Source organism: Rhinolophus sinicus, linkage group LG01 (assembly GCF_036562045.2).
Source record: "Rhinolophus sinicus isolate RSC01 linkage group LG01, ASM3656204v1, whole genome shotgun sequence".
NCBI lineage: Eukaryota > Metazoa > Chordata > Mammalia > Chiroptera > Rhinolophidae > Rhinolophus > Rhinolophus sinicus.
In genome coordinates, this window is record NC_133751.1 from 34,578,911 (window position 1) to 34,594,604 (window position 15,694).

Consider the following 15,694-nt stretch of genomic DNA (forward strand, 5'->3'; position numbering starts at 1 on the left):
TTTTTATTAAATTGCTAACGTTTTTTGTTAATAACATTAAACAACAAGAAAAAAGTTACCTTTTGAGTTATCTTCACAATAAGAAGAGCTGCTGCTCAGATGAAGATGTAAGAAATCTGCTTTTCCCTTAGTGAAAACATTATGTTGATAGATGTAATTTTCACACAGAAAAGTATTCTGATAATCATGAAACGTGTAACTTTCAGGTTTATGGACAAGTAAAAGAAAAGAGTTGAAAGAAATATGTTAAAAAGTCAAAAGTCCCACCTTATTAAAACAAGTATAGTAAAAGCTTAAGTTGGAATAGGGATATTCACATTAATATTTGTTTTAATATTGCTATGTACACATTCTAAACTACATGTAACTAAATAGTATTATTAATGTAAAGGAAATGGGTAACTGGATCAAATCTGATTAAACTACAAAATTTCAGTTGAAAGTTTCTTTTTAAAAATATTCTGAACTAAATTTGTTTCCATATATTCTTTCTTCCCCAAATCAATTTGTGGTATTCGTGTTTCATTTTTAAATGATGATTACTATATACAAGCACAGTTACAAACATTTTCTAGGAATTGAATAACATATTTAATAATACCTATATAGGTAAGCTCTATGTAGTAGCATCATAAAAACTCATGGATTATGCTTAACCAAAAATGCCATCTTGTATCATTTATAATTCTTTATGATCTTTCTTAGAAAATTAAAAGCTCTATGGGGCCCTCCAAACCAAAGATGCAAAACTATTGCCAAACTGTGATCAGTAACTTTCTGTGCCTTCTCTAATATCACACCCAGAACCAACAATAGCAACTTATGTTTATTATTTTGTAACTACTAAGTGCCAAGTAGATTAGTGACAAAGATGTTTTTAGTTCTCTGGCTAGCATATTATAAACTTAGTCTATGCATCAACAATTTAAGAACAAGCGTATACACCTATAGTATATGCATGCGTATGTGTATTTATTTGTTCAATAGCTTAAATTTATTCAGAAGAAAATGTTACTTGGTATTAATAGCAAAAGCTATTAACCTAAAGAAGAAATTAGTATTTAAAGAGGTACTTCCCAGATTCTAGTATTTTTGTTTGACCATCACAGTAATATAAAGATTGAGGATAAGTGGTATGTATATTCAGCTAGTAGATGACTAGAAAGTCAGAAATACACTGAGTTTGTCACAACTTAAACTTTCAGCTTGGAGCTCAAGCTCTGACTGGCTCTAGCTTTAGCTGATTCTACTTATTGTATTCTGGAGGTCTGTATTCAAGTTATTATTATACTAAATCCCTTAAATTCACACTATGTTTCCTTTAAATTAAAATAATATTAAATGACATTCAAAAATCAAATGTATAAAAATTTTATTAAATAGATACCATAGGAGACTAATCTTTGTTTAAAAGCCTGATAACATAGACAACTAAATAAACACTAAACTGTATTTCTATAGGTTAAAAGAGTCAAATGTCTTTTCATCTCCCATAATACATGCTTCAAAAAAAAAAAATGACATGATATCAATTCAGAAATTTACTGCTACATTACAATAATACTGTTTATTACTATCAGTATCTTTAATTTAAACACTTGTAAGTTTCCTATTAAATGTATGATGGCAGAGGGGTAGTAGACTTGGGGGGTTTATCACTTTGTGAGGGGTATAAATGTCTAATCATTATGTTGTTTAGTACACCAGAAACTGAAAAAAAATAAATAAAAAAAACTATTTTGAATTATGAAAGAAATCTTATTCAAAATAATACATAGTTGTAACTATATATTATAAATTTTCTATTTATTAAAACAATTTGAGTGGTCATTATGCACTTACATCATCCAGTTCAACTATTTTTAGAGATGGTTCAGGTTTCTCTGTGCTTAATTCTTCTACTGGCAGAAAAAGAGCTGGGTGTTGTACTTTGGTCTCCTCAACTAGAAAATAAAATTAGAAAATAATTTCACCAAAGAATATAACTTACCTAATAATTTCCTATCTTCAAATAAATAGCCAACAATAAAATAATAATGTCCTCTTTTGCACCCAAACAAATGTATAAATGCTATCAATTTCCCTAGTTCAAGTAAAATACACATTTTCTTAACATTGAATTTTTAGATAAAACTATTTAAATTAAGGCACAATAAATCTAGAAAAGGGGAAGAAGTGTGTGTATGATATTGATCTGGAGATAAAAGATGCATAGTCCAATTGATAATGATACAGTAAAGATAACAAAAAGAAGATGTTGGTTAATTTTTGGTGTATATAATTTGAAATCATAAATTTGAAAATATCTAATCAAGGCTGAACTAACCATTACTAACTTCATCATTTTCATGCTGAGAACATGGTGACTCACTAGCAGTTGTACACTGAGGTATGAATATATCTGGTAGCATGTTTCGAAGTTGCTCCTGTGGTGTTCTACAAAACAAGAAAGAATCAATTCAAAGACTAACACACATTATCTAAAACTTCCCAGACAAGATCTTGATTTATGTCACAAATAGGTAACTCTACAAAATTAATAATAAAACCATAGCTGTACCTCTAATTCATGGAAGAAAAGTATGATTACATAACAGAATCTTAACCTACTTAAACAATTGTGTAAATCAAATTAACATCACACAGACTTTTAAATTGCATATCCCACTGTTGTTGTTTTTTTCATTTAGGATGAAAAATGAAGTTATGATAGAAGTTAGTGTTTTTGCAAAAGACATACAAAGTCCATTAAACATAGCACACTATTTAGAAAGCAAATTTATGAATGTGCGTTTTGTCTCACAGCTTTGGCATTATCTAAGGGAGCATGAAGACATTTTTTTAAACTTCCGACAAGCCAGTAGGGTGATAATATAGGCTCCCATGATATGAATGTAACTGTGGTATCTATCACCCAGTTAACAATGAACTTTAATATGGCCCATCTCATATGGAAGGCAATGAAGCAGAGGGATTCTCAGAGGCCAAGACTGTTCCTCCAGTTCTAGAGGGTATTCCCAAATCACTGGGGAGATGGTCACTTTTTAACCATAAATAAAAGTGTTTTATTAAATAAATACTGTAATAAATAAAGAAGAGCTATAGCTCTTCTAAATCATGCAAGCTCACGAGGTCCCCATATGAAAAGCAGGGCCTTCTAAATGATATTAGTAACTAACATCAATAAAAAACTTAAAATATACCAGGCTCTGTTCTAATTTGGGGCATTAAATCTTAATAGTTGCATTAAATAGGAATCGGTATTAATTTTATGATGAGGAAATTGAAGCACAAAGTTAATCAACTATTTCAAAGTCATTCAGGTAGTAAATGCAGAAGAAGAATTTGAACCCAAGGTGTCTCTCCCCAAGTCCATGTTTATGCCATTACTCTATATTGCCTCTCGCAATTTGTAAAGGTACTAAACATTTGATACTGTCCTAGCAATCTACGGCTATGTGTATTTTCCCAGTATATGCAATGTATATATCGGAACACTCCAAAATATTTATATTTTATTCATCTTTGTGCCTTAGCAAATTGGATAAGGATGCCATCTTACATTCCATAATTTAATTAAGTGATGGAAAATATTGAAGAGTAAATACCAAAGACAAATTGGCACCTGATAACCAGGAATCTCTTTCCAGTTTAATAGGGATATACTGTACTAAAAAATCAATCATAGATACACATAAACGTACTACCGTGTTTCCCCAAAAATAAGACCTAGCCGGACAATCAGCCCTAATGCGTCTTTTGGAGCAAAATTTAATATAAGATCCGGTATTATATTATATTATATTATATTATATTATATTATATTATATTATATTATATTATTAGTATAGTATAGTGCAAGACCCAGTCTTATAGTAAAATAAGACCGGGTCTTACATTAATTTTTGCTCCAAAAGATGCATTAGAGCTGATTGTCCGACTAGATCTTATTTTGGGGGAGACAGGTTATCATACAAATACTTTTCATGAAGTGAAAACTTACCTAATTTGATGAGTAAAGTCCTGAATCAAAGACTTATAGAGTTTAGAAAATAAAGTATTAGAGCTAAAGGAGCCCTATAAATTATCTATTGTAAACTCAATATTTTGCCAATGAGAAAATGTGGATCAAGAGATTTAAGGGATTTGTCCATTGACAAACAACTAATTAGTCAATAAACTAAGTCTTCATTCTGGATATTGGGAGCTCGGCATCAATGCTTTGTTAAAAAATCATGCCACATAAATAAAGGATGAGATACCTTTTAGAATAGTGTTACCTCACCAGATTTTCATCAAATTTTAAATAAACATTTAGAACATTTCATTGAGGAAACTTGTTATAGTGGTTATAAAAATATTCTATGAATCAGTGTTAGGCTGTTTGCATCAGAATCACCAGGGAAGATATTTTTTGAAAAGCCAATCCATCCTTTAATAAGCTGATTTTTACATCTGTCTGGTGCTGGGTTGAAGAATCAGTATTCTAAAAACTTGCCCCGGGTGCTTCTGATGATCAGCTAGAACTGGGAATTAAATGTAATGAAATAGTAGGAAAATTAGAGTGGGAATACCAACTAATTGCTAATATTCACCTTAAAGTATTCAGTATCCAAATTGTATGCTCTCTTTCACAAAACTTTCCTAGCATTTAATAGATCTACTGGAGATATTAAGATGGCTATTCAGATCTATCAATACTTATGTGTTGGTTGCATGTAAAATACGAAAAATGTTACTATATCCAAATCAGAAAAGAAACATAAAAACAAAACAAAATACAACATATATTTGCAAGCCTATTATAAAACATGACAATTATAGTAAAAAATAAAGTCTTAACCCTAACCAATGTTGTCAACATAGGAAAGTTTTCAGAAGCACAGCATCACAAATGTTGTAATTGATTTACAACCACAAACTTGTAAATTGCAAATGGATTGCCCTACACCAGCACCTATAATTAAAACATAAAGAATTAAGTCCAAAAACGATTACTGTTAAAAAATAACTGTGTAAATAAGATCCTGGAGAATATGTTCAATAACCATTATCCTAAGGAAATTTGCCAACATTAAGAATTCAGTGTAGCTCAGGACTTCATGGGCTCACGACTAAAGCCTTTTGTATGTGTCCAAGCACAAATGATGGTGATCATTTAATAACAAAATTGTGCTTCTTTGATGGCATAAGAAACTCAATGTGAAAGATGTGGAAAGGTAGCCACCAAAAAAGCTAAGTGACCTTGAGATTACTTTTATGTATTAATTCCTAAATTAGAAAGAGGTCATAACAGGTACATACTACTGAGTTTCACATCTGAAGGGCTGTTAAGGGCATCGTATTTTAAAAGAGATATAGACAACATAAACAGTAGTTACATAGGAACAACCAGAATAGAATATGAATGAACTCAAAACCCTGCCACATAAACTAAGTGGTATACAACTACACACCTATTAAAATGACTATCAAAAGAAAAAGGAAAAAAAAAAAATGAAAATACCAGGCAATGACAAGAATGGAAAACAACTGGAACTCTCATAGACTGCAGGAAGGAATGCAAAACTATACAGTCCCTTTGGAATACATTTTGGCAGTTTCTCATAAAGATAAACATACATTCACCATACAACATAACCATCCCATTCCGAGGTTTTTATTTACCCAGGGAATTAAAAACTTATATTCAAATAAAAACCTATATGCAAATATTTATAACAGATTTAGTCATAATTACAAAAAACTAAAAATCGGCAGGATAGTCTTCAACAGATGAAAAGATAAACTGTACATTACGATGATAAAATGCTACTCTACAATAAAAATGAACGGATTTTGATTCATTCAAGAATATGCATGTGGGTGGCCAGTTAGCTGAGCTGGTTAGAGCGTGGTGCTGATGACATCAAGGTTGCCAGTTCGATTCCTGCATGGGCCACTGTGAGCTCTGACCTCCTTGGGGGGGGGGGGGGAATATATATATATATATATATATATATATATGTGTGTGTATATATATACACATATATATATATATATATATATATATATATATATATACATAAATGCATTTAAATGCATTTTGCTAAATGAAGGACAAAAACAGCTACATATTGTATGATTTCATGTACATGACATTCAGAAAAAGACAAATGTATAGGATAGAAACAGACCAATGATTGCCATGGGTTGGGAAGAAGCATTGACCACAGTGAGGAAGTATGAAGGAATTGTAGGATGAAGGATCTGTGATGTTTGGTACTATGGTAACCATGACTCTAGATATTCATAAAAACCTATGGAACTGTACACAAGTTTATGCTAGTGAAATTTTCTTAAAATACTCAATGAATGATAGAACCATTCTAAAGGAGATGGGAAAGAAATCAGTGTCGTGGCCTAAGCAAATTTGGAAAACAAGGTTTTGACTGGATACAGTAGGCTAAAGATAAAAAGTGCTGTACACAAACAATGTACTCTAGTTGGTAAATTTGTTTCTCACAGTGATACTACTTAGTAACTCAGAAACTACTATATATATATATATATAACTAAAGTTAACAAAATAATAACTATATCATAGATGATGAGAGCCAGGATTCTCACTGTAGATGAAAGAAACTACACATAAGAAAAGGGAGAATGTTAATGAACTGCATGATGCTGGTTTGGAGTTGAAGGTATGAGTGTGAACTAATGTTTACTTTAATAGACATCCAGGTAGATAGGCACAGAACTAAATCATATATCATATATATATATATATATATATATATATACTTTTTTTTTTCATAGATGTTCTGAGAAGATCCAGGATCTGTAACACCTGAGTAGCAATGAGCACAGTTGGAGTCCAGATCTTGGTTACTGATTACCATTCTCCAAGAAAGGAATCATGATTCCTAGGAGGAATGATTCTTGGGCTAGGACAGGGAAATTCCTCTTGGGTGGCATAAAAACGAGCGGTTTTCAAACCAAACTAACCAACAAGCAAAAAAGAAAAAGGAAGGAAGGAAGGAAGGAAGGAAGGAAGGAAGGAAGGAAGGAAGGAAGAGAACATGTTGAAAAAAGAGAGGGGTCAACCTGAAAGAGCTCTCAGTGGTCAAAACAGAAACTATTTGAGTCACAAAATAAATAAAAATGGTTTTGTATATTAATCCAAAAAATGAATATTCATGAGCCCATATAAGAAAACAAATGAATAAATGGAAATTCTTCCTTGAAGAACTTGAATTAATAAATACAGAAGGAATGAAGGAAATAGAAAATTATTAATAAAGCAGCAGAGTAATAGCTGCTGCAGGCAAAACCCACTGATAAATGCTAAAATTAGTAGACGCTAATGTAAAGAAAAACAGGATTTTTCATCATCTCAAAGAATCTTCCCTAAAACATGTATTAATTACTATGATGTGAATGTTTGTGTCCCCCCAAAATCCATGGGTTGAACTATTAACACCTAGTGTGATGGTACTAAGAGGTGGGGCTTTGGGGAGGTAACTATGTCATGAAAGCAGAACTCTCATGTGGGGCTAGTATTCTTATATAAGAAGCCTGCCATGTGGGGGCATAGTGGAAAAATGGCCACCTGTGAACCAGAAAAAGTGGCTGCCGCCAGACTAAATTTGCCAGTTTCTTGATCTTGGACTTTCCAACCACTAGAACTCTGAGTAATAAATGCATGTTGTTTATAAGCTACCCAGTCTGTGGTATTCTGTGATAATATCCCAAATGGACAAGGACAGAAATTGGTACCAGAAGTATGGTACTGCTGAAACAAATACCTAAAAGTGAGGAAGCAGCTTTGGAACTTGGTAATAAGTAGAAGAGGTTTGAAGTCCATGCTAGAAAAAGGCTACATTGCTAAATGGACCTTTAAAGACAATTCTGGTGAGGGCCCAGAAAGAGGAGACCTGTAGAAAAAGCCTCAATCTTCTTAGAAAATACCTAAGTAATCCTGAATAGACTGTCTGGAAATATGGATGGTAAATGCCATTCTGACGAGGTCTCAGATGGAAATGAGGAACATGTTATTAGACAATAGAGGAAAGGCAATCTTTGTTAATAAATTGGCAAAGAACTTGGCAGAATAGTGTTTCTGTCCTAGTGTTTTGTGGAAGGTAGAATTTGTGAGTGTTGAAATTACATATATGGCTGAGACAATTTTTAAGCAAAGTGTTGAGGAAGAGTTCTGGTTTCTCTTTACTGCTCATAGTAAAATGTAAGAAGAGAGAAACTACTTAAAGACATAATTACTAATCAAAAGAGAATCATACTTTAAAATTTGGAACATTCTCAACCTATTCATATTGAAAAAAATGAGAGAGCCTATCCAGGAAGTATATGGCCAAAGGATCACCTGATAGGGCGGTTAGTCAGCCATCTAAACAAAAGCCAGGACCTATTGTTCAAGACAGTGGAAGACTGACCCCATAGGCAATTCAGAAGTCATTAGGACTGCCTTCCCATCACTGACCTCCAGGCCACTGCAGAGAGCACTCACTAGGACAATGCCCAGGGAGACTGTGGGAAGAAGGCTGTCCCTGTGACCTCAGACTGGAAGAGCAACACAATTCCAACACAGGGGAGTAATAGGCATGCGACCCAGCACAGAGCCACCATAGGAATGGGGCAGAGCCACCCAGAGCCTTGGGGACCCAACCCCTGCCCAGCAAAACTACGGGGGCAGGGATGTAGCCTCAGTGTGTCCAGAAGGTGAGACCCCTGCTCTAGTGTGCCGAGAAGGTGTGACCTCCATCCTAGTGGGTCTGGAGGGCAGAGCACTGACAAAGAGGATCATTCTCAAGGTTTAAGAGCTAATACAATTTGCCTTGTTAGGTTTCAGACTGGCTTGGGACCTGTTATTTCTTTCTTCTTTCCTACTTCTCCCTTTTAGAATGGGAATATGTACCCTATGCCCATGCCACCATTGTATTTTGAAAACACATTCCATGTTTGATTTCACAAGTTCACAGAATTTGCCTCAGAATTAGTTATTTAGTTATACATTGAGTCTCACGCATATCTGATTTAGATGATACTTATGTAAGAATTTAGACTTCAGACTTTTAAGTTGATGCTGGAATGAGGTAAGACTTTGGGGGATATTTAGATAGAATGAACATATCTTGCATGTGGGTAGGACATGACCTTGGGGGAGCCAGGGGCAGAAAGCTCTGTTCTGAATGTTTGTGCTCCCATAAAATTCATGTTGAAATCCTAACCCACAATGTGATGGTATTAGGAGGTAGGGGGCCTGTGGGAGGTGATTACATCATGAACATAGAGTCCTCATGAATGGGATTAGGGCCCTTATAAAAATGAGACCCAAGAAAGACCTCTTTGCCCCTTCCACATGTGAGGACACAGTGAGAAGCTGACCATCTATGAACCAGGAAGCTGGTTCTCTCTAGACACTGAATCTGCTGGCACCTTTATCTTGACGTCCCAGCCTTAAGAACTGTGAAAAATAAATGTTGTTTATTAATACTTAATGTTAAACTTTTAACCAATGCATGAAATGGTGCATCTAATGATAATAGTCTTTGAATAAAATATATTTGAATACTATTAATAAAATTATAAAATTAAAAGTAATTAACTTAAAAGTAGGTTCTGAAAAGTATAGCCTCAAAAGTTTATGCTAATGTAAAAAATCTGAGAGCAATACCTTTTCAAAGTAACCTTTCATTTATTTTGCTATTATTCTTAAATTCTAGACCATATTTGTGCCTTTTTCCCACATATACATTTCCATTTATCAAGGAAAACTCTAACTTAATGATGCATTATATATATTACTATAATTAAAATTCTCATTAGAACAGTAGAAGCTTCATGAAGATTTAATTGGCTTTAAAATTATTTATGTAAATTGAAGCTCACATAAAATTGCTACAAAAAAGCATGTCACACAAGCAAAAAACATAAATAGTTTTTATATTTCTTGTTAATAATACAAAACTCAGGAAATACCTTCTGTGTTTTTTAAGCCATAATTTTTCCATATAGGATATACTGTCTTCTTTAAATTCAATAGTAAGTGGTTCCCTCCAAATTTTCAGATTAGTTTGTACTTCACATTCTTCCAATGAGTCTATAAAAATAAACATAACATGCAAAATTAATGTGCCCTAGTCTGTAAATTACCACAACTTCTCTCAAGATATAGAACTCACCATTTTTGAGGCAAATATGCTTGGATATTTACCTATATAATCAACAGTTCTAGTCTTAAATAATGTAAAAGTGTTAAATATTGGTGATTTATTAAATGACTGTATAGAAAGTTTTCTTCAATAATCCCTTGAAATGAAAGAATCTAATGAATCACAAGGTTTTTTAAAGCAACTAATTCTTTTAAATGCTAACTATAAGTACAAATACATTAATTATAGATTCTATAAATACACAGACACATAAAGGTATGGATTATAGCTACTAATAATAATATTTACACATTATGCAGCACAGAAAATAAATAATTCAGAATAGCACTCAGAAGAGACTACTGCCCTCATACATGGCAATTTCCTTCCAGATGCTTAAGATGTTCCTGAAGTACTACTCAATTAAAACCACTATTCAGAGATATTTAAAACTGGTGGAGACTGCTGGGAGAGAAAGCAGTGTAAATCCATGGTTACTGGTCTCTCTAGCCTCCTAGATATCATCCCTCTCCAAACTGGCCATCATGGTGGGAAAATGTTGGAGGGGGAAAATGTTGGAAGAGGAAAAAATGGAAGTAGTAAAGATGGGAAAAGTATTTTTATAGTCTCTGAAACTAGAGATTAGTCCCAGCCTCATACTGTAGCCTTTAATGAATAGCTTCCAGAAACTGTGAAACACGAGCAACAGAAATAAACCAAAAGAATGTAAGTCACCCCAGTGCTATTCTTTCCAAAGAGAACAGAATGTTGAAGAAAGCAGTTGAGGAAGTTCTTAGAAACACCACCAGAATGTATTAAATTGAAAGAGCGGGAGATAAGACAATAACAGCAAGTCATGGGGAAAAGGAGATCCTTCCACTGTAAGACCCCCTTTCCATTACAAACCCAAATATTTCTTGACAGGAAAGCTGAAAGAAAAAATGAGGATCACTTTTTATTTTAATTTTTCTGTATAGGTTATAGAGAAGGGCCACTGTGCTTGATAACCCCCAAATCTAGACAGGGGATGAAGAGGAAGGAGGTAGAGCAGCTGGACTGTGATTCACTCTTCTCCCATTACCAATGGCTTATTCCCAGGACATAAAAAATGGTAGATGACCTGGGTTCATTTCCTTGTGAATATGTTAACAAATGGATCTATCGGCAAATAGGTCAATGATATTTGCTAAAGGAAGAATCTTTAGCTACATAATGAATTTATCAAGATAGTCCTTGTTTGGAATTCCTTATAAAATTGCTAGAATACATGGATTTATGAGGCACGTCTCCCTGAAAAAAAATGCCATGTAAGCTATGCAACTTAGGTTTCGGTTTGCTCCCTTGTTTCAGTTTACTGGCTACTTTTGGTGAGAATTTGTGTGAGATGCTCCATTGTTCATACAGATGGGATGGTGGGTATTTTCCTTAATAGACAGCACAAAGTCTTAAGGTGAAAATGTGCCTGAGATATCTGAGGAGCAAGAAGCCAACGTGGCTGGAACAGAACAAGCAAGGGGGAGGGTAACAGGAGTTGAGATCAAAGAGATCACAGACTTTAGATTACTGGGAACCTTCTAGGCCATTGTAAGTACTTTCCTTTTGCACTGAAGGAAATGAGACTTTAGAGAACACTAAAATGAATTTAAGTTAGAAATCAATAACAAATATCTAGAAATTCAAAACATATTACTAAGCTAAATAGACAAGAAACGTGAAAATATCATTTGCAATGATGTGCACAAATTAGATGTATCATTTTATCTCTATCAGATTAGCAATTTTTTTCTTTTTCTTTCAAATTATTATTATTATTATTTTGTTACTTTCAGGTGTACAAAAACAATGCAATAATTAGACACTTCACCCCTCACAAAGACCAGCAAAAATTTAAAAATCTGACAATTTAAGTGTTGGTGATAATGGGAAGCAACCAAATCTCTTACACACTGCAGGTGGGAGTGTAAACTGATACAAATAATTTGATAAATAATTCGGCTCCATTTAGTATAGTTGAAGATATGTACACTTTATGACCCAGCTATTCCACTCCCAGGAATAGACATCTTAGAAATGTGTACATGTGTTCCAGGAGACCTGCACAAGAATATCCATAAGAGCATGGGTTGTAATGGAAAAAATGATATTTTCTGTCCCCACTCTCCAACTAATTATCTGGACCTTAACTCAAATCTTGGTTTCTTGGGACAATTTTTCTGATCATCTGTATCTCAGAGTCCTGACAAGAAAAAGAAAACTTAAAGTGGTAATTTGAAGAAGGTCAAATGAAAGGACTCACACATACTCATGCATTAGGCTTAATGGAATAAGTGATATTGCATCACCAAGAGACTGAAAATAGTGGAAAACTATTACCAACCCTCAGCTTGAGAGGACAAAGTAAGAGAATTGTTGGAAGAAGTCTCTGAAAGTGACGGCTGGGTAGAGTTCATCTCAGTGATGCTAAGAACATTAGTGGAAAATGCAGTCACTGCAAAATCTCAGCACATCAAGGAGAGGGAGAGTAAATACCTCTACCTCTTTCTTGACATGCTTCAATGTCCTGTTAGTGTCTCCAGTTGGCCAAACGTAACCAGATGCCAGAGAACAGGGAATTCCAAGTGATGCAGTCCCTAAGCCTCTAGAGGTCAATCTCTAGGGGCACAGAATAGGGCAGAAATGGAAGACGATGGATCTGGAGAGACAGGGTTTACTTATTTTGCATCTAAACAACCATTTCTCTCTCTCTCTCTCTCTCTCTCTCTCTCTCTCTCTCTCTCTCTCTCAAAATGAAAGAAAAGAAAGAAACTCTTGTCCAAAGCACAGAGAAAACAAACACAAAATACAAAGACCTATAGGCACTTTGTATCATAGAGAGATTTTGACTTAGTGACTCTCTCAAGTGAAACCTAAATTAAAATGCAAGATATCAGTAGTACACATCATATAAGGTAGCAGGAAAAAGAAAGGAGAAAAAAAATTACTCAACATAAAATATAGCTGCTATGGTCTGTGTTGTTGTAGCTGGTTTTGAAGCTTAAGTTGAGTTAATTACCACTGTTTCCTTCTTTCACAATCCATTCCATGCTCATATTACTGTCTGCTAACACCTCTTTACTTGGCGGAGTCACTCAAATCGTCATTTCCAAAGGATCCAAGACCATATAAGCCCTTTTTTCATTAGGTTGTCATATTTTCCTAATGAACAATATTACTGAACACAGAAAAATTAATGTGTGCCATTGAATGGTTTCCAGATGAAGTCTATCTTTTCGTCATTGCACAATAATAATTGAATTTTTTTTTTTTTGGTTCTTGTACTCAACCAACATGACTATATAGTGACCCTTGACTATTAACTTAGGGCTGATGAGCCTCAAAATGCCAGCGGGTAGTCTTAACTTCTTATTTAATGGAAGCAAAACTGGAGTGTCATGTAATATACAGCATCCAATTGGAAAAGCACCCCAACTTCACAAGATGTCTTTTCCCATACCAGACCTTTGGCAGCCATTCAACAAAACTATAAGGTTGGCTGCATCTGGATAACACTGCCTATATTAAGCTCAGTGAATTCCATGGGTATGAGCCTACTGTTATACTTCATAATAAAATGAGTGTCTTGATCTGAGACAATGTTGTGTGAGATATCATGGTGTTAAATAAGGCTTCTGCGGGCAGGCACACCACCGGCAGAGAAGACAAATCCATATCTGAAATATATGGCTTTTCCCTTGAGGGCAAATCACTGTCCCACTTGTGATAGAAAGTGTTCAATATAATCATCCTATAACAGATATTCCCTGATCACTAAATACTCTTAGCACCATGCCATCAATCTAATGGGCAAGCATTTATCTTCTGTGCAATATCAAGACCATCAAGGTCCTTTTGGACTATATAATGTTACAAAGGAGGAGAGTTAATGTAAGTCTGGAGTGAAATTGTGAAGGTATACCGTTATCCCTGTCACATCAATTCAAACTATTTCTGATTATCTTTATTGTCGGAAATAGCAAAGGCTGTATTTGATAGGTCAAGGATCAGCACACCATAGCCCACAGGCCAAATCTGGTCCACTAACTGTTTTGTCATGGCCTTCAAGCTAAGAGTGTTTTTTTTAACATATTTTTAATGGTTAAAAAAAAATCAAAAGAAGAATATACATTATGACATGTAAAAATTATATGAAATTCAAATATCAGTGTCCATGTATAAAGTTTTAATGGAACATAGCCACACTCATTTGTTTATGTATCATCTATGAGTGCTTTCATGTTACAGTGGCAGAGTTGACTACTACTGAATGGCCCTCAAAGCCTAACATATTTACTATCTGGCCCTTTACAGAAAATGTTTACCAACCCATGCACTAGGCCAACAGCCTCCCACCCAGCCACAGAGAATGTGTTGGTTTTCTGCAGTACAGACACTTCATGCAGAAAAGCAACTGTGATTGACATCATCATCATTGATCAAGTTTACTATAACCCATAGTCATTCTCCAAGACCACTGGCTTTTGCAGCAAATAGGCAAGTTAAATGAAAATATAATAAAAACAGTATTCTTGCATCTTTTAAGTCTTTCATGTTGGTATCGATCTCTCTAATCCACAGAAATGTGGTATTGCTTATGGAATACTATTTTTGCATGGAAGTTGGTAGGAGAGGGCGACCATTATAGGGTCTTCTACCAATATAGTACCTTCGTGACAAAGGTCAGATTACCAACATAGGAATTCTACCTGTTACTAAGTATGTTCATTCCCAATATATATTAGGATTGGGAAAATAACCACATAATGGTCTCATAGTACGAATGCATTCACTATAAAACAGAATCCAAACAGGATACTATCTATCACATCACTTTCATAAATTCCTGAGACTAACTGGTGGACTATAGTGGTGCTTAGGGTCTCCAAGGATAAGTATCAGTTCAGAGCCAGAATTTACTAACCCTTCCAAAGGTGTGTTGCCTCTCTTCATTGCATGCTTACCCTGGGAAATAGCCATAAGTTCTGTAGTAAAGGCTTGAAGGAAGATATATAGTGTACCCGTATGGCCACACTACAAAATCCTATGAAAGGACTCAGCCTCTATTTCAATTAAGGGGCTCCAGATCTGTGGATTGGTTTAGGTCTGGAAACTTTATAAAAACTCTGAATCTCTAATATAGTGGTTCAAGTTGGGTCTATGCCTATCAGATAAAAAAAGGAGACTGTACAATTTTTTCATTCATGGGTATCCCAATTAGCATCACAGATCTCTATGACTTGAAGTATTTTCATTATTACTCTTCCCTGCCACTTATTTTGGTAATTTTTCCACCATAACTTTGATGATCAGAGGCCAACACCTGGCCTCTACCATTTCAGGTTGCCACGATTTCTTTGAAATCAGGCAGTTCAATTCCATTAAAGCATCTCCACCCACAATCATCTTCCGCCACAGTAAACCTTTTTCAGGATTCTGGTGCTCAATACCTCGGTGATGAGAGGGTCCTCTGGGCCTTTATAGAGGGTACACATAAAGGATGAATGAGT

At 34.6% G+C, this 15,694-nt stretch overlaps 1 protein-coding gene across 1 annotated transcript in view; it reads right to left on the reverse strand.

The window, feature by feature from the left end:
* Positions 1-15,694, reverse strand: part of ZBBX (zinc finger B-box domain containing) — a 117,587-nt gene that overhangs the window by 28,676 nt on the left and 73,217 nt on the right. Inside the window, exons 12-15 of the mRNA XM_074330499.1 lie at positions 9,979-10,099; positions 2,327-2,436; positions 1,833-1,943; positions 60-224 (exon numbers count right to left, since the gene is read on the reverse strand). Of these exons, the coding sequence (XP_074186600.1) occupies positions 60-224; positions 1,833-1,943; positions 2,327-2,436; positions 9,979-10,099 (507 nt within the window). The remainder of the gene's footprint in view (positions 1-59; positions 225-1,832; positions 1,944-2,326; positions 2,437-9,978; positions 10,100-15,694) is intronic.